Below are 24,501 nucleotides of genomic sequence, written 5' to 3' on the forward strand. Positions count from 1 at the left end.
CCACTGACGGATTCTGGCTGCTGATAAAGAACAATGAAATAATCTTGATACTTTTTATTTGTCATATACAAATATATTTGTATGCAAATAACCTGTGCTTCAAAACTGAATAAGCTTCAGTTTTATCCAGTTTTACCAACTGGATACCAAATGGAGGTTGGTATCCAGATTTACCAAGTGGAGGTAAAACAGGACCCTCTACAATCAAACACACATACACACACATTTGTATTTACTCTTGTTTGGCATTTATACCTAACACTTATCCTAACCCTACGTTAAACTTCACATCATACTTCTATGCACTTGAGCCATTTTGTACACTTTGTACCGTTGCCTATAGGACAGTTCCTCCCTTCGCTGCTAGCTTTAGGCTAATGGTGCGTTCACACCAAATGCGTTTTGAGCGTCAGTCGCGTCTCAAAGTCTATGTGGAGTGTCAGACGCACTGGATGCGCTCAACGCGTCAAACGCTCCAAACGGTTCAAATCACGCCACAATCAGACGCGCCCAACTCTCAAAACGCGTTTGGTGTGAACGGACCATAAAGCTAGTCGCACTTTCTTAAGTTCGTGTTGAGAGCACACGAGCAGAGCAGTTGCAGTACTTTTCTGTGACTTTTGCTGTGTTTTTGCTCTTTCAATCGTTCTGTTGTGTGTTTCCAGTCAGGCGTCCTGTTTCAAAGCATCACTGACTTTTAGCATTGTTAAAAATACGACATGCAAGGCAAAACACCACCATGGTGGATGGAGGATAAATCAGCTTGTGTTTGGATGTACTCAACACTTGCGAGCTGGCTGTTCATAGCGCAATCTGGTGAAGAGTTGTTTCTAATTTTTTGTAAACCTGTTCCCATGCTTTAAAATTAACATCCATATTTTGACAGCTGCTTGCTTCTTGCTTCGCCCGGTAAGCCCAGACAAACTCATCAGTTTCCATCCAAAGCTCATGGATTATCCAATCATGAATGCGACTAGCGAAGAAGATTGCATTTCCACTCCCTCTAACTCCACAGATGCCAGATCAAACACAGCTTCAGGTTCTGATGGACCATAGAACCGCTGTTAGCAAGACTAACGTTTTGAGAAGCAGAGAAGAATTATGGTTCTGTTCCATGTCCAATATGAGGTTTAAAAAACCCTGTTAGCTTCGATATTTTCTTCATCACCTCTCTGTCTTGTTCTTCTTTTTCTGCTGTATTTTCTGTTGTTCGCCATCGTGAGAAATTACTCTCTGATGCTTAGAGCTCATTACCGACAATTAGACGGACATCTTCTCCCGCTTTGAGACAGACACTGCACATGTCTTGAAGTGCCGCATGTGAGTTGGACTATATGTTGGCAATTTAGTGACATTTCCACAGTTGTGGTCTTGACTGGCCTTGAAATAAAATCCCCAATGTCCGACACCAAGACAGAGAACTACAGAAAAAAACAGCATTTTTTGCCCTTATTTGCAAATTTCATGACTTTTCATGACTTGAAATGAAATTCCATGACTTTTTACTAGTTTGGATATTTTCTTCATCACCTTTCGGTCGCGCTCTACTTTTTCTTTTGTTCCTGCGCTCTGCTGTCATACTTTCTGTTGTCCACCATCATGAGAAATTACTTACTGATGCTCCTCCCCACTGCCTAAGACACGTCAAATTTAGACCAATCAAAATCAAGCATTCATGATGAACGTTTGCCAGAACAAATCAGACAGTTTTTTAACAACACTGTCAAAATCCTTTTAGCCAGTGATAAAGCTAAGGCATTCTGACCTTATTCATTCACAAAAATACAAAGCAACTTCTGGGGGCTCCCAAGGAGCCGGAGCCCAGGACTGGGGCCCTCTATTAAGCCCATGCTAAAATCCGGGCTTGAAGATGAGATTTAGTGCCACTTTCACTAACTGAATCCTCAAAATTCAGTTAGAAGAAGTAACTGCTAACCAAAATGGATTTTGGTTAGCGGTTACTTCTCTGAATTTTCCAACATGAAAAGGGGTGTGCAACAAGGGAGACCCAGTCTCACCTGTCCTCTTCGCCATATGTTCCAAGCCTTTTGCAGAATGGATTAGAACAAATAAACACATAGAAGGTATAATAGATAAAGGAGGCACCCCCTTTAGCTAACATAAAATATGTTTGTATTCCATGATAGGCCCTAAAGGCAAACTGTAAAGGACCAAGCTGTTCAGTCTTGATAAGAAGATCACTCTTTATCAATTTTTTCAAAGGCTTTCATGACGAGGAAAGTCAGTGCAGCAGGTTTAAAATCATTAAGTCCTGGGCTTTTTCCAGCCTTACAGCATCTAAAAGATTCAGCCACAGAGAGAACATCAAAGGGGATGTAACCAGAGCAGAGAAGTTTGTTTTTCAGATTTGAAATCTCCTTACTAAAATCAAAAGAATCAAACCTAAGGTAAAACATGTTGAACTCATTTGCCAATTGGTTATCAGAATTAAAACCAGTATGTACCACCGTTCTAATGCACTTAATGTCTGATCTAAAAATTGTTTATAAACCATTACAAACTGGGCCTAATATTTTATAGACAGGATCTTTTTCCAGCTTTTCCCTGTAATTCAGTTTTGCAATTTTTATTTCATTCTTAATTTCTCTTTTAAGCAAATTCACCTCTTTGAGTTTTCCTTCACAGAATGCCTTTCTTTTTTTGTTCAACAGATTTTTTTTTAACAATTTTGACATCCAGGGTTTGCTATTTGGAGATATTTTCCCTTTTTTTTCTCTCTCTTTTACACAGCTGCTTATAACATCAGTCAGCTCATCAACATCACTAGTTGAACATGTTGGCCTAAATACTGTATGTTGCAGTTTTCCTATTACCCAAAAAATTGCTGCTTGTGATATGCCAAAACTCATAATTACTTAAAAGATGTACATCTTTTGATATCTTTTCACCCATGGGCGTTGCCGTTTTTTCACTGATGGGTTGATAATGCGTTTTGGTCCATTCTGTACTGAAATCTACAGAGCAAACACAGGAAGGCTAACTTTACCTGAGTAGTTATCATATTTTGACTGGTGTAATTTTAGAAAATACCACACTGTGTCACTATTGGCTGTAATTAAAAAAAATAAAAATACAAATTTAGGAAAATCTGGATAATTTCCCACATGAAAGAAAGGAGAGCGCAGTGCGAGAGCCAGAGTGGAAACACAACTTCCGAAGGACCTAATCTGTACGCTGGACCTTTTTCCAGAACACTCACCAGCAGAACTAACGAAGGCTCTAACAGGTCATTGTTACCTTAACAAGCTAAAAATAAATGTCGTGCTGAGACAGGCAGAGCTGGATGCTCTTTGATATGCTAACAGGAGCTATACTGACATCACCGATCCCACCAGACCCATGGAGGTCCAGTGTCGGTGGTGAAGTCTGGTGTCACTGTTACCACTGCACCGAACCTCCTGGAACAGGGGACTTGAATCTTTGTGTTATTGGATAACAAAAAAAAGATCATAGGTATTCATCCATCCATGCTTATCCTTAGTGGGGTTGCCAGGTGTGCTGGTGCCTATCTCCAGCTGTCAATGGGCAAGAGACAGGGTCACCCTGGACAGGTCACCAGTCCATTGCAGTGATTTGTTTTAATAAAACAAAAAAAAAAAGGAAAGGAAATCACATAATATTGAGATTTTGAAGTCATAAAAATCATGAGAAACACATCTGGATGTTCAGTTACGTGCTGAATATTTATGTTGCCTTTTCACAGTACAGTATTGGTGAATTTCAACAGATCATATTCAGAGAGATGTAAAACTGAAGATACCTGCTACATTTATTGTTAAGGACAAGTATTGCTTTTGTTGTAAAACCGCTGTCACTAAACTGTCAGTGTTTTATATTTTGAGGCATGATTTACTTTGTTAAACAACATTACATCAAGTTCTACTATAAGATGGGTTATTTTTTAATTCTTTTTTTTATTCTTTTGTTTTTTATTCTTTGCCATTTTAACAAAAATAGTAAAAGATTATTAAGGCACCTGTTACGGCCCCTGAATGAACTCAGACTTCTTTTATATGATGCAGGTGGGTCTCATCAACGTCTGATTGGCTTTGCTGCTCCAATGGGGTGGCTGCTCTCCTGCAGCTTCTAGGCAGCCAATCAGAAAGCTGTGCCTGCACAGCTGATCCTGCATAATAGAAAAAAAACAAAGAGCCTGCACAGCCTCAAGAGGCCAGGGGCTGTAACAGCACCTAAAAATGCATACTTTATTAGCCTAAAGTATACACTGAGATGTAATTTAAAACATACTGAAATTAATAATTTAAAGTAAGCTTTAAGTGAATTTTAAGTGAATTTTTAAAAAATTATATTTTGAGCATATATTTTAAAATATATGCTCAAAGATATCTTTTAAATATCTTTAAAACATATATTTTAAAGATATTTAAAATATTTTTTAAATATACACTTGACCAAATACATATTTTGTTCACTTAAAGTATACTTTTATTTAATATATTTTTTTAAAGTGTATTTTGGTACAATGTAAGTGTGTTTAAAGTTAGAATGTCAAAATTGGTACAAGCATACTTTTAGTATACTTAGTATCCCGTCTACTGTAGGTACTGTCTAAGTACCTACTTTCTAAGTATAGGTACTTTCATACTTTTTGTTTTTTAATATACTTAAAGTGTATACTTAAAGTGTACTTACACAAATGTAAGTATATTTGAATTATACTAAAGTATTTTTGTTTTCACTAGAGTTTTTTCACACAAACTGGACACAGACTTAACTGTATGGATATTTGCATCAACCCCCCTGTGAGGACTGTTTCTTTGAAGAATTTTCTATCAATGTAGAAGTCCAATATAAAACTCATTGCTTTAGCTCTGCTTGTGCAGCTCTCTGTAGTCCTGTAGTCACGCTTTCAGAGGTGCATGTTGAGTGAGCAGTGAGAATGAATTCGCATGTGTGATTACATCTCAACATGGTTCTGTCAGCACAGACACAGAGCCATGTTTCAGAGTGCCATGTATCGCTCTGATCAGAGCGGGATCACATGTATAAACGCACCGCTTAACGTCAGTGCGATAAGCGGTTCAGTCCGTGGAGTGGAGGAGCTTTCATGCTTGCCACGCAATCACGCTGCTTTTATTTTATTATTTTTAGTATTATTTTTCCGATTGCACGGTGCATCAAACCATATCAAATGCTTTGTCCACTTAGAATTAAGTATCCATGCTGAGATCAGAAAAACTCATCAGCACCTCCAACAACATTTCAACATGGATTTAGTAAATTCCGGTAGAAGGAAGTAATGGGCCAACCTAAAAATCAATCAGTAATAATTGTAGTTTACTGATATATTTGCAAACAGAGCTCAAACTCAAAGATTAAACTCACAGCATCAGATTTTATAACTATGAAGATTGTTCTTTGAGCATCTACAAAGTAAACTTGCCAGCTCCTTAAAATCTTAAATTTTCACCATTTAAAATCTTTTACTTTATGTAAGCTGAAACAATTAAATCAAATTGAGCAGCATTGATATTCTCAATAAACAAATGCGACATTTATATATCTGTGGTCTGTGTTAAAATATTAGCAATTATGGGGAGCCCTGAAGGCCTGGGGGGCCTTATGAGCCACTGACTTAATTTGGATTAAACAGTGCAAATAATTGATATTCATTTTAATTGTATTTTTTTATTATTATTTTTTGTTGTTTTTAAGACTCTATAGTTGTGGATCTAAATACCATTTTACTGGTGATGTCTTCCTGTAACAATCCAGTAATATTTTTATATTTCCAGTCAACATAGCATCTTTTTCTTTTTTTTTTTTTAACCCCTCCAGGGGGTCTTTTGTGGGCTCTAGTGTCCCTTATACGACAGTTGGCTGACAAGAAACGGGGAAAGAGAGGGGGGAAGACATGCGACAAATGTCGTCGGGTCCAGGAGTCGAACCCGCGACGGCCGCCTCGAGGACTCAAGGCCTCCAAATATGGCCCTACGCCACCACGGCACGCCCAACATAGCATCTTTTAATAGAAAAAGATGATGGTCAGGCTCAATGTCCTGACCACCGGACTTAGCAAGTTTTTTGAGGTAGAAATAATGAACTTAATGCTGAAAGCACCAAAGTTTTTCTTGAAAAATATTCTGATTTTGAAGGCTCTACATTGAAAATGGTAAGAAATAAAGACTGTTTTTCTATCTACTGTAAGCTGCTCTCGGGTCCCACACACTGAGCTGTCAGCCACTCATAATGCCCGGCTTCTCCCTTTTATTTCAAGCTATTTTTATTAATGTAGGAGTTTGGAAGCTAAATATGATTGAGATATTTTCTACCTTCAACAAAAAAAAAAATTAAGTCTATGAAGGCAATGCGACCAGTTTTGCTAGTTTTCATTTGCAAGGCATGAATGGCAATAAAATGAACAAACTGCGGTCTGATTTTTATTGTCAAGGTGTTTCATCTTATTGAGAAGTGAAAGTAAATAAAATGTTTTACATGTCTAGATGTTAGAATATGTTCTCATTTTAACTTGTCTGAGTTATTTTGTGTTATGTGTCCATGTTTTCAATTTTTTCTTTGAAAGGCACGGCTGCAAGTTCTGTATCCTGTCACTTTCTGTTGTATGTGCATGTTGTTCTGCAGTTGTCCACTGGGGGCAATGAGACCTAGTTATTTTGTGTAGGCAGTACTGTTCTAAAGAAGTTGAAACTGAAAATTAGCAATAAAGTGAACACAGCTATTTGACAAAAAGAAGTGTGGTTCATTGTGAACATGAGTACTGAACAAGAAATCTCAACACTAGCTATAAGTATTTACTTACTGGTGTTTGTATTTGTGTTGCAGAGCCACAGTTAGCTCCTCACTTCAGATGGCTCTGACAAAGCCCGTGTAATTCCTACGTGCTGCTGTTGCTCTTCCTACACATTGAACTAAACCATTGTTCTAATAATGGCAGGGGACCTAAATCCTTATTTTTTTCTTATATGAATGGTGGATTTATTTTTTTTGTTTCTTTTGCCTTTTCATATTGATTTTGTTTAAATACTAAGGTTTCTTTTATGACTTTTTGGGGGGGAGGTGGGAGTGGACAAATCTACAAATTTCCAAGATTGGGGAGAACCCGACCAACCTGGGATTTCTGCCCAAAGATGTTAGACGACAGCTTGTGAGACTCCAAGGCTGCAGGCCTTGATGATGTATGCCACAGGTGTCAAACTCCAGTCCTCAAGGGCCGGTGTCCTGCAGTTTTTAGATGTGCCACAGGTACAAAACACTAGAATGAAATGGCTTAAATACCTCCTTGTGTAGCTCAGTTCTCCCAGCCTTGCTAATGACCTAATTATTCTATTCAGCTGTGGTGCAGCAGAGGCACATCTAAAAGTTGCAGGACTGCGGCCCTTGAGGACTGGAGTTTGACACCCCTGATGTATGCCAAGGATGCCCAAAACCTGTGCTCTAAAGGAGATGTCCAACTCTAAATGAGCTGGACAGCATGAGCCTACAGAGGTCCCTGTGATGTGGAAAACATCCTGCGTTGTTTCGGTGCAAAGATACAGCGTCCCTGTGTTTCCAAGGACAACAGGTCTGTGGCACTGACCTCCCACCTCATTAAGGTGGGAGGTCATTGTCGCTCCAGGACAGACTTGTCCTGGAGTCGCTCCAGCTCCTGGTTCAACACTTTTGGACCCCTTACAATTTGCCTACCAGCCCAAACTTGTAGTTGAGGACACATCATCTTCCTGCTCAACCATGTATAAACTCACCTGGACCACCTGTGGACCACCTGTAAGAAATATGTTTTTTGACTTCTCCAGTGGAATCAGCTCCATCAGTGGTGGTTCCTTGGTGTTTGTCGATGTGGCAAAAACCAAGGAACTGGTGGTGGATCTGAGGAGGAGGACCAAGAAGCCGTTGACCCCTGTTGCCAACCAGGGAGACAGTGTGGACATTGTGGAGAACTATAAATGTCTGGGACTCCACACTGACAATAAACTGGACTGTTAGGAACACTGACACTGCATACTGAAAGGCCTAAAGTCACCTGAGACAACTTTGACTGTAATGCCTGTAGCCATTACAGGCAGAAATAATGGCTACAGTCTGAACATTGTCTACTCAGACTTGGGCAGACAATGCCAGAGTCTGAGTAATTCTAATTTAGTAATTTTCTCTGCACTTATTTATATGCTATAATTTAACACTTGCATGTGCATCCTTATTTATTTATATTCAGTCATATTGAATTACTTAGAGTCTTAGGTACTTATAAACTCTCTTATGGTTATATTTGTATAATATTTAACACCTTGGATGGAGTATATTCTATATAGGCAACCACAGTTCCTAACTCTTCAAAGGTATATCTCAGGTTGAAGGTCTAGATACCTCCTTACCCACAAAAAGCTTTAGGAAATGATTCCATTCAGGGACTTCTCATGTGGAATTTTTTTTTTTTCATGATTCACAGTAAGAAATCTGCTTTGCTTCAATACTTTGTTTCAAAGGTCCCTTGACAACGCTGTCTAGTTTTGCATGCTTTTCTTTAGGAACAAAGGCAAGTGAGGCTGTTCGGTTTTTTTGCTACTCCTGTAGTCAGTGTACTTCAGCAAAACTTTTTTGTCTTGATGTCACAGGAAGGACTTTGAGCAGCTGTTTGACGTCATCATCACAAACGCCCTGAAGCCTGGGTTCTTTTCCTTGATACCCCATCAGAGGCCCTTTAGGACCCTTTGTGAGTAGCAATGCATTCATTCACCTGCACTCCAGTAACATTAGCAGTCAGTTCATTCTTAACCCCTGTCAGAATAAAAAATTGTGAGTTGATGTCACTTTTCAACATGGAGAAAGTTTTATATTTGGAAATGGGACCATTGCAGGCCAAACATGAAGGATGGTACTATTTCCTCTAATATTGGCGATCTCCCATTTTTCTTTTCTTTTGAAATCTGTAATATATTCAACTTTAGGAAGGAGTTCCACTGTCATCATGTGTTTGGATGTCTCTCCTTTATTTACTTCAGCACAGCTCACAGTTCTTAACAATGGGCTCTTTGCACTTACAGCGCTGACGTCACATCCACATGAGCGAAATGTGTTCTTTCTTGTTTCCGCTTTGAGTTACCATGACAGCTAGAAAAGACAAAGTCGTATTTCAGACACAAATAAAACAATACTATGAACATAGTTATCTTCCAAATATAATGGGCTTTTAAGTTTTTATGGATTTCCAAGCGGTCCTGAATTAAGACGACGGTGGCTTGTAAATATTCATCACTAACAGTTGAAGCTAACGCCACACAGCAGAGTTTGCAGCCTTCACTTCACTCTGGATCAGCTTCTTCAGCCTAAAACTGCAGTTTTAGGCTGTTTTAGGGGGGAGACGGATGGTAAAAAAGGAGCCTCCCTGTGTTATTTCCATGGAATCACTTCTGTAATCAGCCTGAAAGAGCCAGTATATGGGAACGAGTGAGCAGACCAAAGCCAGACAGCCGAGCAACTGATCCGCTTGTACAGCTGTAAACACCATCCTATTTGAGCTCTTCACCAACAAGCATGCAAAAGTAATAAAACGAAATAACATGGAGACCTTAAGGAACACGGCCATATGTTTCTAAAAGCGACAACTTTGAACCTGAACAGTCAGCTGAACTAGGACACCAGTGCTGCCCTATTGTTAAGCTATTGGGCTTGTTGTGCTTCCTCATGCTTCAGAAGCAAAAAGCCTGAACCATAATCTCCCCCGTTACTTGGTCTCTCTTACACTAGCGGCAATAAACACACAAGTTATGAAATGATATATTTATAACTTTAGTTTATGACTAGCATAAGTCAAAAAGTTAATGTTAATGTTAGTCATAAAGTTTAAATTAAGTAAAACTCACCTTTGTATCTGTGAATGTATAACGAGGCATACATCTTAAAACCTTTCTTCAGCTTACTTGTTGGGGCTTCAGATTGATGTTCATCATTAATTGTTACCTTGGACAAGCCCTGCAAGCAACTAGTGTAAAATGACATTTTCAATAGGCCGAAAAAGACCGCTTTTCGATGAACACGGAAGACGACGTGCAAAGAGCCCATTTTTGTAACTTTCTGTATACAGTGAACCCTCGCTATATCGCGGTTCACCTTTCACGTCTCTCTGCTTCACGGATTTGCATCGTGCATTGTGCTCTGCATTCTGATTGGCTAAACAGTCTCTCCGCTTCTTCTCTACCTGTGTGTCAACAACATTGCAGATTAATATGTACACATACGTAAAACAGCTTGCCAAATTTAACATAATCGATGGTGGCATGTTGGTTTATAAGAATCTTTTTGCCCACAATAGAAAAGAGCGACAACAACTACCGATAACTATGTTCTTCTCTCGAAAAAACACCTGCACCGCGGTCTTTAGAAGAATAAAACGCTACAGAATGGAGTCAGGATGCAGTGCCTCAGTCAGAAGAGCAGTGAAATACACGTGAGTCACTATTTGTCCTACTGTATTTTGTTTTTTATTTCATAATCATTTTTCATTTTCTCCCGTTCTAATCCAATGACTCGGGTCGCGGTGAGGGGGTGGGTTGCTGATCTCTGCAATTTGGGCACGGGAATCCGCCTTCAGTTCGTATTAAATTTATTATTTTACAGAAGTTATTTGTAAAAAAAAAAAAAATGTTTATGCAGTACTTTTTATTTCTTAAACAAATGTTTGGGCCTGTAAAAAGGTTTTGTTCTTTGGTTTCAACGTATTATGGAGTATCTCATTGTATAATAACTGTAAAAAAATAAAGGTTTCTATTTCACGGATTTCGCCTATCACGGGTTCCTTTGGAACGTAACCGCCGCGAAAACGAGGGTTGACTGTACTTCTAAATACAGTATGTTCCTTAGTTGCATCTTTTGGGGTCTGCTACTGCCTCTAGTGTGGACTAACATCAATACATCATTAAACCAGCATACCACAAAATCTTTATTATTATTTTCAGCATTACTGGCACTGTAAAAGATAAATTCTCTAGTAAAAGGGTTGTTCTTTGACTTCGGTGCATTTTATGTCTCACAGGTTTCTCTCAAAGATTTTCATATAATGCAAACAACAATTTTTGAGAAAAATCAAGAAATGGAAATATCCATGTCTCTTGGTAATATAAAATGCAAATTTATTTTAGAAATTATGTTTTGAAAAATTTTATGAGTTGTTGAAGCATAGAGGTCAGCCAAATGAGCATGTCCCCACTGACCAATGTTAATTTTTCAATGAATATAAAACAAATGAAAATAGCTAGTAACTGCAAGTTATTTCTACTAATATAAACATTTTTAGATATACTTTAACCTTAATAGAAAAAATATGAAAAAAATACATGAATTATTTATAAAATAGCACTTTTAAATCATGTCCCTCCAGTTTAATTCATCCCCCCGTAACAGCATACCAATCCCTTCTTTTTATAAATAATGGTTCAGTCCAATTTCCTCAGCACCCTGGAAGTGACATCACTTAAGTATTTTCCTGCTCACACTGTAAAGAGATTTAAGTGTTAGTATAGTTTCTTACCTATATATATGATTATTTTTTTATCTTCTTGGAGGTTCAAACAGTCCTTCAATAGATGCAGTGTTCAAAAACACAATTTTTTGTGGTATATTTTTTAGCAACCTGAGACCACCAAATGTACCAAATTCAGAGAATTACCCACAACATTGCACTTTCTTAATTATCTAAAGAATGTAGAGCTTATTATATGACCTAAATAAGCTCTACTGTGAGCTGGACCTCCTTAAAGTGGGTCCAGTTTCCATCAATGACTAACCTGTTGAAACTTTGGCAAATTTTAAATACCTTAGTCATTTCTGGACAGTCAGCTCAACTTTCCTCAAAACACTGACTATATTTATAATATTCACACAAACTCTGTCTTTTAAGAAAACTCAGTCTTAGTCTGTAAACTCTAGAGCTTGTGGAGGCACTTGTTGAGTGTTTTAACTACGTTCAAGACAAACTTTTAAGAATTGTTTCAGTGGCAGGTAAAATAGTGGTGAAATCACAAAAGCTCTGTCTCAACTGTTTGCTGAAAGAACATGGATATGGTAAAGAATATTTTAGCAGATCGCATCCATCCTTTTTTTCAGTTTGAACCTCTGAGCTTATGAAGGCATAATTGTCCCCCTCTGGCAACTAAGAACATCTATAAGAAGTAATTTATTCACAGTGCAATAACTGTTCTTAACCAAATTAATTGACAGCATTTACCTATGGCATGCAAAGTGTTTTTTTCTATGCACAAATTGACATTGTGATTGCATGAATATCTTTGGCTCTAGAACTGTTATAGTTTTAGACCCAAAGAAAAATTTCCATCTTGAAAGATGAAATAGTTTTGTCTTGTCTTGTCTTTCCCTATGGACCCCTTGTATGTTATTGTTTAAGTCCAGAAATTTCGCTGGAGGCCGGAAAGACTATTCTTTTCCTTACCATCCATAGACACCCTGCTGTGTAGTAACTAAATGAAACCTGGAGATGAAGGTATTATTAATTTAGTGCAGTTTGCCACAGCAAAGGGAAAAATAACGCAGAAAAATCATTGAATTATAATTCAAAACCACATTTTTCTTGCTGTATTTTAGTATACAACATCACAAAACCACACCCCTCTCCCCTGCTCATTTGCAAATTGAAATAGATTTGTTGTCAATCAACTCAGCTAATGTTTGTGCAGCAAAAAATTTCAATGTGCAGTGCGTATCCAAATCTCCAAAGCACCGGTGGAAGATAAGTAAGCAAAACACAAAATGTCACAAAAAAAGAACTTATCCTTCAGAAACAGAGAGAAGAAAGAGGAAGAATAGAAATAAACAAGATAAAGGTTTGTTTACATGTGTTTTGTTAATGTAATGTTTACCAAAAATATTTGTGGAGTTGCTAATAGAAAATTAGCTTGATATACAGCGACCTTGGATGGCCAAAGTCGTTCAGCCAAAAATGTATGCAAGCGTCTTTGTATTTGTTTGAATTGAGTTTTAACTTTAAAACTTTAAAGAAAGATTCTTCATAAAATCAAGAAAGTTATGGACAACCGTAACAATCATTTACATGAGACTGTCTTGAGAAAACAGAGTATCTTAAGTCAAAGGCTTCTTCAAATTCACTGCTATACAGACCACTACAAGACATCTTTCCTGCTATCAGCCATCAATATCGTCATTAACTCTTTGAAGAATCTGAATTAATGAGTTGCAACAACATTTAATTTACCTTTGGCATTAATAAAGTATTTTTGAATTTGGATTTGAAATGAGTTGATTCTCGTGCTTAGCCCTATATATTTCTGTGGTGATTTTTGGCTTCAAAAGGGGCATGATTGATAACGTTTGATAACAATAACTAAAACTTCTCAATGTTTGACATTGTGTAGTAAAATGTTTTTACATTTGGCTGCATGACTACTACATTATTATATCTTTGCGTTACACTAAGCTGTAGTTGGCGACAAGTCTGCTGCTGAGCATGATAAAATTTTAAATTTCTTGTGTCATTCCTGGACAGTCAACTCAACTTTGCTGAAAACACTGGTTATATCTTTAATTAAGAACTGTTCTCAGAGACTCTATGTTGTAAGATCTAGTGATCATGGAGTTACCCAACTTGAGGACGTGTACAACCTCTAGTTAGGTAGAGCTTGTTGAGTTAAAATGTTAAAACTTAACATCCTACTGCTTTTGTTGACCACAAGCCTCTCACTTTTGCTATGTTTCTGAACCGTGGTCGGCTCGGTAACAACGGCATTTGCCTGCCATTTCAGAGTTCGCCACTGATATTCAGCATGTGGCTGGCAAGAATAATCTGGTGGCTGACTGTCTGTCCAGAGCAAAGGTTGCTTCTGTGCATTTAGGTGTGGACTACCTCACCATGGCCACAGATAAACTGACCGACCAGGATATACCGGCCTTTAAAGTGGCTGAATCTAGTTTGCATTTAGAGGAGGTCTCTTTTCATGAGTGTGGCGCAACCCTTTTTTGGGATGTCTCGACTGGCAAACCTCAGCCTTTGGTCCCTACTAGTTGGCGTCAGTGGGTTTTTGATGCAGTGATCAAAAACCGACTCAGGGCCCGGGTGTGCCCTTTCACACCCGGGCATTAAAGGTTCTGTTAAACTGGTAGGGGCAAAGTTTGTGTGGCCGGGACCCCCTAAAGATGTACGGACATGGGCGGCTTCCTGTTTGGCTTGCCAGTGTGCCAAGGTGCAAAGGCACACAAAGGCTCCTCTGGAGCACTTTCCACTTCCGCAATGGAAGTTTGAACATGTGCATGTGGACTTAGTGGGGCCGCTTCCACCTTCCAGAAGTTTTACCTGTCTCCTGACGATGGTGAACAGAACTAGTCGGTGGCCGGAGGCAGTTCCACTGTCATCAACCACTTCAGTTGATGTGGCTCGGGCATTTATCTTCTCCTGGGTGTCCCGGTTTGGTGTGCCATTGGACTTGACCTCCAACAGAGGTTCGCAGTTCACTTCAGAGTTGTGGACTGCAGTGGCAGAGAGCCTTGGGGTTAAACTCCACCCTACTGCTGCCTACCATCCGCAGGCCAATGGTCTTTGCGAGAGGTTCCACCGCACAATGAAGACTACATAAAAGTTTTAAGGAATGACGTTTAAACATTTTGAGTAATTGAATAAGACCCAAAGTAAAACTACTTATATTAATATTGTTTATATGCATATATATACACTGCCTGGCCAAAAAAAAAGTCGCCACCAAAAAATGGTCACACTCTCTAATATTTTGTTGGACCACCTTTAGCTTTGATTACAGCCTGCATTCGCTGTGGCATTGTTTCAATAAGCTTCTGCAGTGTCACAAGATTTATTTCCATCCAGTGTTGTATTAATCTTTCATCAAGATCTTGTATTGATGATGGGAGAGTCTGACCACTGCGCACAGCCTTCTCCAGCACATCCCAAAGATTCTCAACGGGGTTAAGGTCTGGACTCTGTGGTGGCCAATCCATGTGTGAAAAAGATGTCTCATGCTCCCCGTAGCTCCAAAATGACAACTCTGGCACGGCTTTCTTAAGACGGGCTCTTTATTAAATGCCATGAAAACTACAGAAATAAAACACAAAGCTTTAGACATAGATACATTTACAAACAGACAGGTGACCCCAGATCATAGCACTGCCCCCACAGGCTTGTACAGTAGGCACTAGGCACGATGGGTGCATCACTTCACCTGCCTCTCTTCTTACCCTGATGCGCCCATCACTCTGGAACAGGGTAAATCTGGACTCATCAGATCACATGACCCTCTTCCATTCCTCCAGAGTCCAATCTTTATGCTCCCTAGCAAACTGAAGCCTTTTTTTCTGGTTAGCCTTACTGATTAGAGGTTTTCTTACGGCTACACAGCTGTTCAATCCCAACCCCTTGAGTTCCCTTCGCATTGTGCGTCTATCTATAGATAGATAGATAGATAGATAGATAGATAGATGAACTTATCAAGTATGGCGTCAGCACCCACTTCATGATGTTCTGTTGGAGTGAACTGCTGCAGACATCTTTTGTTTGTGGTTGCATTTCCTGTATATACTGCAAGAGTAATTAATTTTGACCTGCATAAATGAACTTTGTTACTGAAAACATAACATCTTCAACTTCATAACAGAATAACATCTTTGTTCCAAAGGAATTAAAAGAATCAACAAGAGATAAATAATTGTTTTTCTCTTTTCTGAAACACATTTTAAAGTGTTATGGTTTACAATATATCTATACACTAAGTTGTGACATTATTAGGTACACTTGACTTGTACTGTGTTGAATCCCTTTCTGTTTCATGACTGTCTTGAGTCTTTAGGGCCATTCTCTGTAAATCAGAGAGAGGGTTGTGAATGAAAATGCTAGATCGTAATTCTACAAGACAGCCCTGCCAAGTTCAAATTCACAGAATTCCCCTCAATTTCCCATTCTTATACTAACTGAGCATCATCACCTCTAATAAAAGTCTAAATGCATTGTGTTTTGCATCGCTAATTTGCTGTTTTATTATGAAGAAACTTAATAGGTGAACATCATAAAGTTGCCAATGAGATGTCTGTGTGAAACCTCATATTTTAAAAATTTGTTTTAAAAAAAATTATCAGTTCACCTCAAATATTCAATATTATATTGTTTTCAATACTTTTAGTGACGCTCCTCCTGGACATGGCGGTGTTGCTAAGTTGATTTGACAACAAAGTATCACAAATACAGTACATGAGTTCCCTGATCTCATGTATCCAATTGCAGCCTCATCTCCAAATGCTGCAATTGGAGATGAGGCATCAGAAATTGTTGTCACATTCAACTCAAATCTAATGTCATCTTTTAGTATCTCGACTCTCACCAAATGTTGTTTTATTCCAGACTTTCATAAGAGTTTGCTTAATGAAGCTAAACTCTGTCGTCTTGTCCTGTTTTTGCTCCTACAGTGAATGATGTGGAAGAAACAGAGGGGCTTCCATCTCTAGACAAGCCCGGGTGGTACTCCCAGGGTAATTGGCCACATCTCCACGAGCTGCTCAAGACCATGACAGGAAAACCAGAACCCAAGGTAAGCTGTTGACTGTTATAGGAGCAAGCTGCCAGGCATGTAGTAGAAAGGTATCTACAGCTCACTTTGAGGTTGACTCAAAACTTCAGTCTTTGGCAGAGAATAAAAGGGATGAGGACTCTGTGATAAATCAACTCAGAGCGATTCACACAAGGATGTTGAAGTGGAGAAACGTAGTTCTTGGACAGACTGTTTAAAGGTTAGATCTTTGCCAGCATAGTGGGAATGTATTCCTTGTGGAGTCTCAATCTTGCAACATGCTATTTCCAATGTGAAACACAAGACAACTACAAGTTTAATTTCTTTTTACAGATATTCTGGCTTAAATTGTATTCTGTCATATTTTATGTAATTCTAAAAGCTGGGAATTGAGCCCAGTAACCAATAACCACTCAGTTTTCTGTGTATCTAAGTAAATAAGAGATTCCATGCATTTTCTTTTGAGTTTATTTAGTAAAATTATTGTTTTGTACAACCTAAAGACTTTTGAACATGACTGTCTCTACAACAACTACAAACTGATATTTCCTGTGGATTGTATGTTGTTCAATTGTGTCCCTTCAGTTGGGAACGTCATTTACATTTTGTTTCAAAACAATTTTCTTAGCTGAAAAAATACTTTTTTTGGTCCCTGCAAGCATCCTACCCAATTATTGTGGTAAACTGGGTTGACCTTTCTATAAAATGCAACTTATTACGCAAACGGTTGTGTAATTTTGCCCAACCTTAAAGGGTACATACAAAACCCTCTTTTTTGAATCTTAAATATATATTTTTGTGTACTTTGAGTGTCTAGGAGTGCAAAAAAATTAAAACTTATTCTTTGCCGGCGCTGCATAGATATGTATATTATCTTTGGGTTATATTTTTCAGTCTGTTCATAATATTTTTCTTGGCTGTGACATCACTCCATTTACTGTGAAACTGCTAAACAAAGTCATGATTCTTGCTAATGAGCTCTGTGAGTCTGCCATTTTTTTCCTCGCAGCAATTTTGTAGTACAAATTCAGTTATGCCAATGTTGCAGGTAGACAATTCAAAATATTTGGTTCCAGGGTGGACTAACATGACTCCTTACATCATCCCTCGGCTTCAGAGCCTCTTTGAAGTGTCTGGTTAAAAGTTATGGTAACACTTTATTTGATGGGTTGTGAATAAAACTGTTGTGACACCGTCATGAACATGACATAACACCTGTCATGAACATGAGTCATGAATATTTATGACTGTTGTCATAAATATTTTCAGCTGTTTTACAGTTTTCTGGAAGTTTGTTACAAATTTGTGGTGCATAGATGCTGAATGATGCTTTTCCTCATTTGGTTCTGGTTCTGGGGATGCAGAGCAGACCAGAACCGGAAGACCTGAGAGGTCTGGAAGGTTGATGCAACAACAGCAGATCTTTAATGTACTGTGGTGCTAAGTCATTCAGTGATTTGTAAACTAACAACAGTATTTTAAAGTTTGTTCTTTGAGCTATAGGGAGCCAGTGTAGGGACTTTAAAACTGGTGTTATGTGCTCTATCTTCCTGGTTTTAGTGAGAACGCAAGCAGGAGGGTTCTCGGTCAGCTGCAGCTGTTTGATTGATTGATCAATAATCAATGCAACTGAAGATAAACGCATGGATGAGTTTCTCTAGTTCTGGCTGAGACATTAGTCCTTTAATCCTGGAAATGTTCTTCAAGGTCGATTTTGTTACTGTCTTTATGTGGCTCTGGAGGTTCAGGTCAGAGTCCATCTCTGCTCCCAGGTTTTGGACCTGATCGCTGGTATCTATGTCTGTTTTCTTTCTTTTTTTTACCCCTCCAGTGGGTCTTTTTGTGGGCTCTAGTGTCCCTTATATGATAGTAGGCTGACAGGAAACGGGGAAGGAGAGGGGGAAGACATGCGGCAAATGTCGTCGGGTCCGGGAGTCGAACCCGCGACGGCCGCGTCGAGGACTCAAGGCCTCCAAATACGGGTCGCTCTAACCGCTACGCCACCATGGCACGCCCCTATGCCTGTTTTCTTAAATAAAATGTAAAATTATTGCCATGTTGTCATTTTTGAAGTTTGTGTACACACATTTTTGAAAATATGGTAATGTAAGATCATTTTAAATGACAGAATACCCATCGTCTGCCATCAAAATTGTGTGTTTAACACCAGTGAAGGAACTTTTAATGGTATGTTATGATGTAGCCCTAACAGACCAAAATATTTACATGAATCAACATTGATTCTTTAACTTTCGTTCAATATAAAATCAACACAAATATGCATCTAGATCCACATTCAGATGATGGTTGAAACAACCATCATTGTGTCAGGTTGAAACCCTAACAGTGATTCAACATGTAAGTCAACAACCACTTTCAATTTTGTTTCAATGTCAGGCTACAACGTGAATTTAATGTTTCTGAGAGGATTTGGTTTTTCTGTGTGTTTATTTAATTTTCTGTGTTCAGTCGAGTCTCCATGTTGTCCCATCTACCCCTTTATTGTCACCAGCTCTCCCTCATTTCCCTTGATTACCTTCCTTGTGTATTTAATCCCACCTGTGTTCCCTGCTCCTTGTTGGGTCCTTGTCGAAAGTTGTGTCTACTGTCTCCAGTCTGATCTTAGTTGCTACCACTGTGAGAGTACTTTGCCATTGCTCTCCTGTGCTGCCTGGAAGTTGTACCAGCGTCTGAGCTCCTTGCCTCTGCTAACCCATGCTGTCTGGTTTGTGTGTTTTTTTGTATTTCATCATTAAAACCATCATCATTATTCAACAATCAACAATCCACCGCGTCTACCTCACCATTCAACAACTGCAAATCTTGACAGTTTGTGCCTAATGTTTCACTCATATTTTGCTATATGTACAGAACTCCAAACTTCATGTGGCCTTCAGATTTGCACAGTAAATCTCAAGGCCAGAGAGCTTCATAGCTCTGTCACAATAAACAATAAATCAATTAATCGCATGATAAATGAAAATTATCGACCTCACTTTAACATATCAGCTTTAATGTTTCTTCCTGCCTTTTTCACTTTCTATTGATGACACTGAATGAAAAAAGGCTCAAGTCTGGTGCTCTCCACTCACTCCCCCTTCCTCATTTCCTTAGCGTAAGGGAGGAGTGAACTATTGCATCAGGTAGTCGAATATGCCGATTTTCTCTGTCAAAATCTAATCATTATTGAAGGGCAATATAGTATACAGACTTAACAATCTTTATTCTTTTGGTTGAATGTAATTTGTATTTCCACTTTGGTTTTATGTTGTGCTTAGTTTTTATTCAAGTGCATTTTTTGTTAACGGAGACTGATAGTCCATTATTTTTGGTTTTGTTTACTCATTGTTTACTCAACAGAAACAAAGCAAAAGTTAGAATGATACACTGCATGAACATCATATAAATTCAGCATTCGATTAAGTGTTTGTTTCACTTAATCAACAAACACTGTTGATTAAGTGAATGAATGCACATTGTGATGGACCGAGTTAAAAGCAGGAGGAGTCACAGGACATATTAGAAAAATAGGGTTTTTTATTTTAAGCCAAAGATTATAAATAACAAAAGATAAACTGAGCTCATAAAAGCGGTCAAAGAAACAAAACTGAACTCAGGCAAAAAATGTAAACAAACTGGCTGCACAAACAAACATAACTGACCTAACAAAGAAATGACACACAGGGGTTTATATACTGGCTGATCAGACCAATTAAGACACAATAGGGGTAACTAAACAGAATACAATTACAAATAACACAAACAAATAACAATACAGCTAAGTTTGGCTAAACTAAAGACCCAAAACTGAAAATCAAAAATATTAAACTTTAAATACTAATATTTACTTAAATACAAAACTTATCTAAAGAAAGAAACTACAAATTCCCCCTGCCAGCAGGAACTAGTGGTTCAGTCCAATCAGCATGTAAGCCTGCTGAGCCCTGGCCCCCATCCTTTGTCTGGTAACTCCAAGGCAGGTAAGTACCAGTGGGAAAACAAACGGAATTAATCTTAAGCAAACAAAATTAATTTTAAGTTGATATAAATACATATGCCAACTAAATGTGCGCGGTAACAAATAGAACAAATGCATTCAAAACAACTAATAAATGTTTTTATTGAAACTAAAGTGTTGTTGTGTTTGTATGAAAAAATAAACTGTGCATAAAAAGAGTTACCGACAGAGTGTGGCCATGGATTTGGCCATCACAACATGTCTACATGTGCATTCATGTAGACATGGAGGCAGGCAGTGTTGTCATTTTGGAATAAAAATTCTGAATTTCTTAAGGTAACAGTTACTTGATTATGGTATAAGATGACACTATGTACCTGGAAAACACATAGTACTGTCCCTTAAAATAATAGCTAGTTAAAGTCTAACCAGCTGTCTAGATGTCTTTATGGTTCCATGCTTCATGAAAACTTCATGCGTGTTAGTCAGCAATGACTCCCTTCTACCCTTCTATGATGTGTTGCTTCTGTGCTGGAATTCTTGGCCTCTGTAAATATTTATTAGACTGACCCTTTGGCTCTGAAATCTGCTCTGCTGTGCAATAAGAGATGCTGGCTTTTCATTGAACCAGTTGTGGACAATTCCAGGAAAATATGCTGGAAATATGATTTCTGCCACCATTGCTTTTCTGTCAGTGCTAATGACTAGAGTGGGTGTACATAACTGAGTGAGTGCTCATTCTACTTGTCAGACAGTACAAGTAGCTTTTTACTTCAGTGATGTTTATTGACCCCAATGATGAGTAAAAACATTGGACTTGGTGTTCCCTCGCCCGGACGCGGGTCACCGGGACCCCACTCTGGAGCCAGGCCTGGAGGGGGGGCACGATGGCGATGGCCGGGCTTTTACCCATGGAGCCCGGCCGGGCTCAGCCCGAAGAGGAAACATGGGCCCCCCCTCCCACGGGCCCACCACCCGTGGGAAGGGCCAAAGGGGTCGGGTGCACTGTGTGATGGGTGGCGGCCTAGGGAGGGGACCCTGGCGGTCCGATCCTCGGTTGCAGAAACTGGCTCTTGGGACGTGGAATGTCACCTCTCTGGTGGGGAAGGAGCCGGAGCTAGTGCGTGAGGTCGAGAGGTTCCGGCTAGAAATAGTCGGTCTCACCTCGACGCATGGCTCTGGTTCTGGAACCAGTCTCCTTGAGAGGGGCTGGACATACTTCCACTCTGGAGTTGCCCAGGGAGAGAGACGTCGGGCAGGAGTGGGCATACTTGTTGCTCCCCATCTCGGCGCCTGTACGTTGGGGTTCACCCCGGTGAACGAGAGGGTAGCATCCCTCCGCCTACGGGTGGGGGGACGGGTTCTGACTGTGGTTTGTGCTTACGGGCCGAACGACAGTTCAGATTACCCACCCTTTTTGGAGTCCTTAGAGGGGGTACTGGAGAGTGCTCCTCCTGGGGACTCCCTTGTTCTGCTGGGGGACTTCAACGCTCACGTGGGCAACGACAGTGAGACCTGGAAGGGCGTGGTTAGGAGGAACGGCCCGCCCGACCTGAACTCGAGCGGTGTTCTGTTGCTGGACTTCTGTGCTCGCCATGGATTGTCCATAACGAACACCATGTTCAAGCATAAGGGTGTCCATATGTGCCAAGTGTCCTGGTGCACTTGGCACCAGGACACCCTAGGCCGCAGTTCGATGATCGACTTTGTCATCGTTTCATCGGATCTGCGGCCGTATGTCTTGGACACTCGGGTGAAGAGAGGTGCGGAGCTGTCCACTGACCACTACCTGGTGGTGAGTTGGCTCCGGTGGTGGGGGCGAAAGCCGGTCAGACCTGGCAGGCCCAAACGTGTTGTGAGGGTCTGCTGGGAACGTCTGGCGGAATCCCCTGTGAGACGGAGCTTTAACTCCCATCTCCGGCAAAACTTCGAACACGTCCCGGGGGAGGTGGGGGACATGGAGTCTGAGTGGACCGTGTTCCGTGCCTCCATTGTCGAGGCGGCCGATCGGAGCTGTGGCCGCAAGGTTGTCGGTGCCTGTCGCGGCGGCAACCCTCGAACCCGTTGGTGGACACCTTCGGTGAGGGATGCCGTCAGGCTGAAGAAGAAGTCCTATCGGGCCTTTTTGGCCTGTAGGACTCCGGAAGCAGCTGATGGGTACCGGCGGGCGAAGCGGCATGCGGCTCGGGCGGTTGCTGAGGCAAAACTCGGGCGTGGGAGGAGTTTGGAGAGGCCATGGAGAAAGACTTCCGCACGGCTTCGAGGCGATTCTGGTCCACCATCCGGCGTCTCAGGGGGGGGAAGTGGTGCAGCACAAACACTGTTTATAGTGGAGATGGTGTGCTGCTGACCTCTACTCGGGACGTTGTGGGTCGGTGGGCAGAGTACTTCGAAGACCTCCTCAATCCCAACAACATGCCTTCCACTGAGGAAGCGGAGCCTGGGGACTCTGGGTTGGGCTCTCCAATCTCTGGGGGCGAGGTCGCCGAGGTGGTTAAAAAGCTCCTCGGTGGCAAGGCCCCGGGGGTGGATGAGATCCGCCCGGAGTTCCTTAAGGCTCTGGATGTTGTAGGGTTGTGTTGGTTGACGCGACTCTGCAATATCGCATGGACATCGGGGGCAGTTCCCCTGGATTGGCAGACTGGGGTGGTGGTCCCCCTGTTCAAAAAGGGGGACTGGAGGGTGTGCTCCAATTATAGAGGGGTCACACTCTTAAGCCTCCCTGGCAAGGTCTATTCAGGGGTCCTGGAGAGGAGGGTCCGTCGGATAGTCGAACCTCGGATTCAGGAAGAGCAGTGTGGTTTTCGTCCTGGTCGTGGAACACTGGACCAGCTCTACACCCTTGGCAGGGTCCTGGAGGGTGCATGGGAGTTCGCCCAACCAGTCTACATGTGTTTTGTAGACTTGGAGAAGGCGTTCGACCGTGTCCCTCGGGGAGCCCTGTGGGGGGTTCTCCGGGAGTATGGGGTACCGGGCCCTTTGATACGGCCTGTCAGGTCCCTGTATGACCGGTGTCAGAGTCTGGTCCGCATTGCCGGCAGTAAGTCGGGCTCGTTTCCGGTGAGAGTTGGACTCCGCCAGGGCTGCCCTTTGTCACCGATTCTGTTCATCACTTTTATGGACAGAATTTCTAGGCGCAGCCAAGGTGTTGAGGGGATCCGATTTGGTGGCCTTAGGATCTCATCTCTGCTTTTCGCAGACGATGTGGTCCTTCTGGCTTCATCAGAACGTGATCTGCAGCTCTCGCTGGAGCGGTTCGCAGCCGAGTGTGAAGCGGCCGGGATGGGGATCAGTGCCTCCAAATCCGAGGCCATGGTCTTGAGCCGGAAAAGGGTAGAGTGCCTTCTCCGCGTCAGGGGGGGTGTCCTGCCCCAAGTGGAGGAGTTTAAGTATCTCGGGATCTTGTTCACGAATGGGGGAAGAAGGGAGCGGGAGATCGACAGGCGGATTGGCGCAGCGTCTGCTGTCAAGCGGGCGCTGTACCGGTCCGTCGTGGTGAAGAGAGAGCTGAGCCAAAAAGCGAAGCTCTCGATTTACCGGTCGATCTACGTTCCCACCCTCATCTATGGTCATGAGCTTTGGGTCATGACCGAAAGAACGAGATCGCGGATACAAGCGGCCAAAATGGGTTTTCTCCGTAGGGTGGCTGGGCTCTCCCTTAGAGATAGGGTGAGAAGCTCAGTCATCCGGGAGGGACTCAGAGTAGAGCCGCTGCTCCTTCACATCAAGAGGAGCCAGTTGAGGTGGCTTGGGCATCTGGTCAGGATGCCTCCTGGACGCCTCCCTGGTGAGGTGTTCCGGGCACGTCCCACCGGGAGGAGGCCCCGGGGAAGACCCAGGACACGCTGGAGAGACTATGTCTCTCGGCTGGCCTGGGAACGCCTCGGGATTCCCCCGGAAGAGCTGGAAGAAGTGGCCGGGGAGAGGGAAGTCTGGGCCTCCCTTCTGAAGCTGCTACCCCTGCGACCCGACCTCGGATAAGCGGAAGAAGATGGATGGATGGATGGA

General features: G+C 41.3%; 1 protein-coding gene across 1 annotated transcript in view; it reads left to right on the forward strand.

Moving 5' to 3' along the window:
• nt5dc1 (5'-nucleotidase domain containing 1) overlaps nucleotides 1-24,501 on the forward strand; it is a 121,888-nt gene that overhangs the window by 87,968 nt on the left and 9,419 nt on the right. Inside the window, exons 8-9 of the mRNA XM_028040080.1 lie at nucleotides 8,616-8,713; nucleotides 16,435-16,556. Coding sequence (XP_027895881.1) covers nucleotides 8,616-8,713; nucleotides 16,435-16,556 — 220 coding nt within the window. The remainder of the gene's footprint in view (nucleotides 1-8,615; nucleotides 8,714-16,434; nucleotides 16,557-24,501) is intronic.

The sequence above is a fragment of the Xiphophorus couchianus genome, chromosome 15 (genome assembly GCF_001444195.1).
Source record: "Xiphophorus couchianus chromosome 15, X_couchianus-1.0, whole genome shotgun sequence".
NCBI lineage: Eukaryota > Metazoa > Chordata > Actinopteri > Cyprinodontiformes > Poeciliidae > Xiphophorus > Xiphophorus couchianus.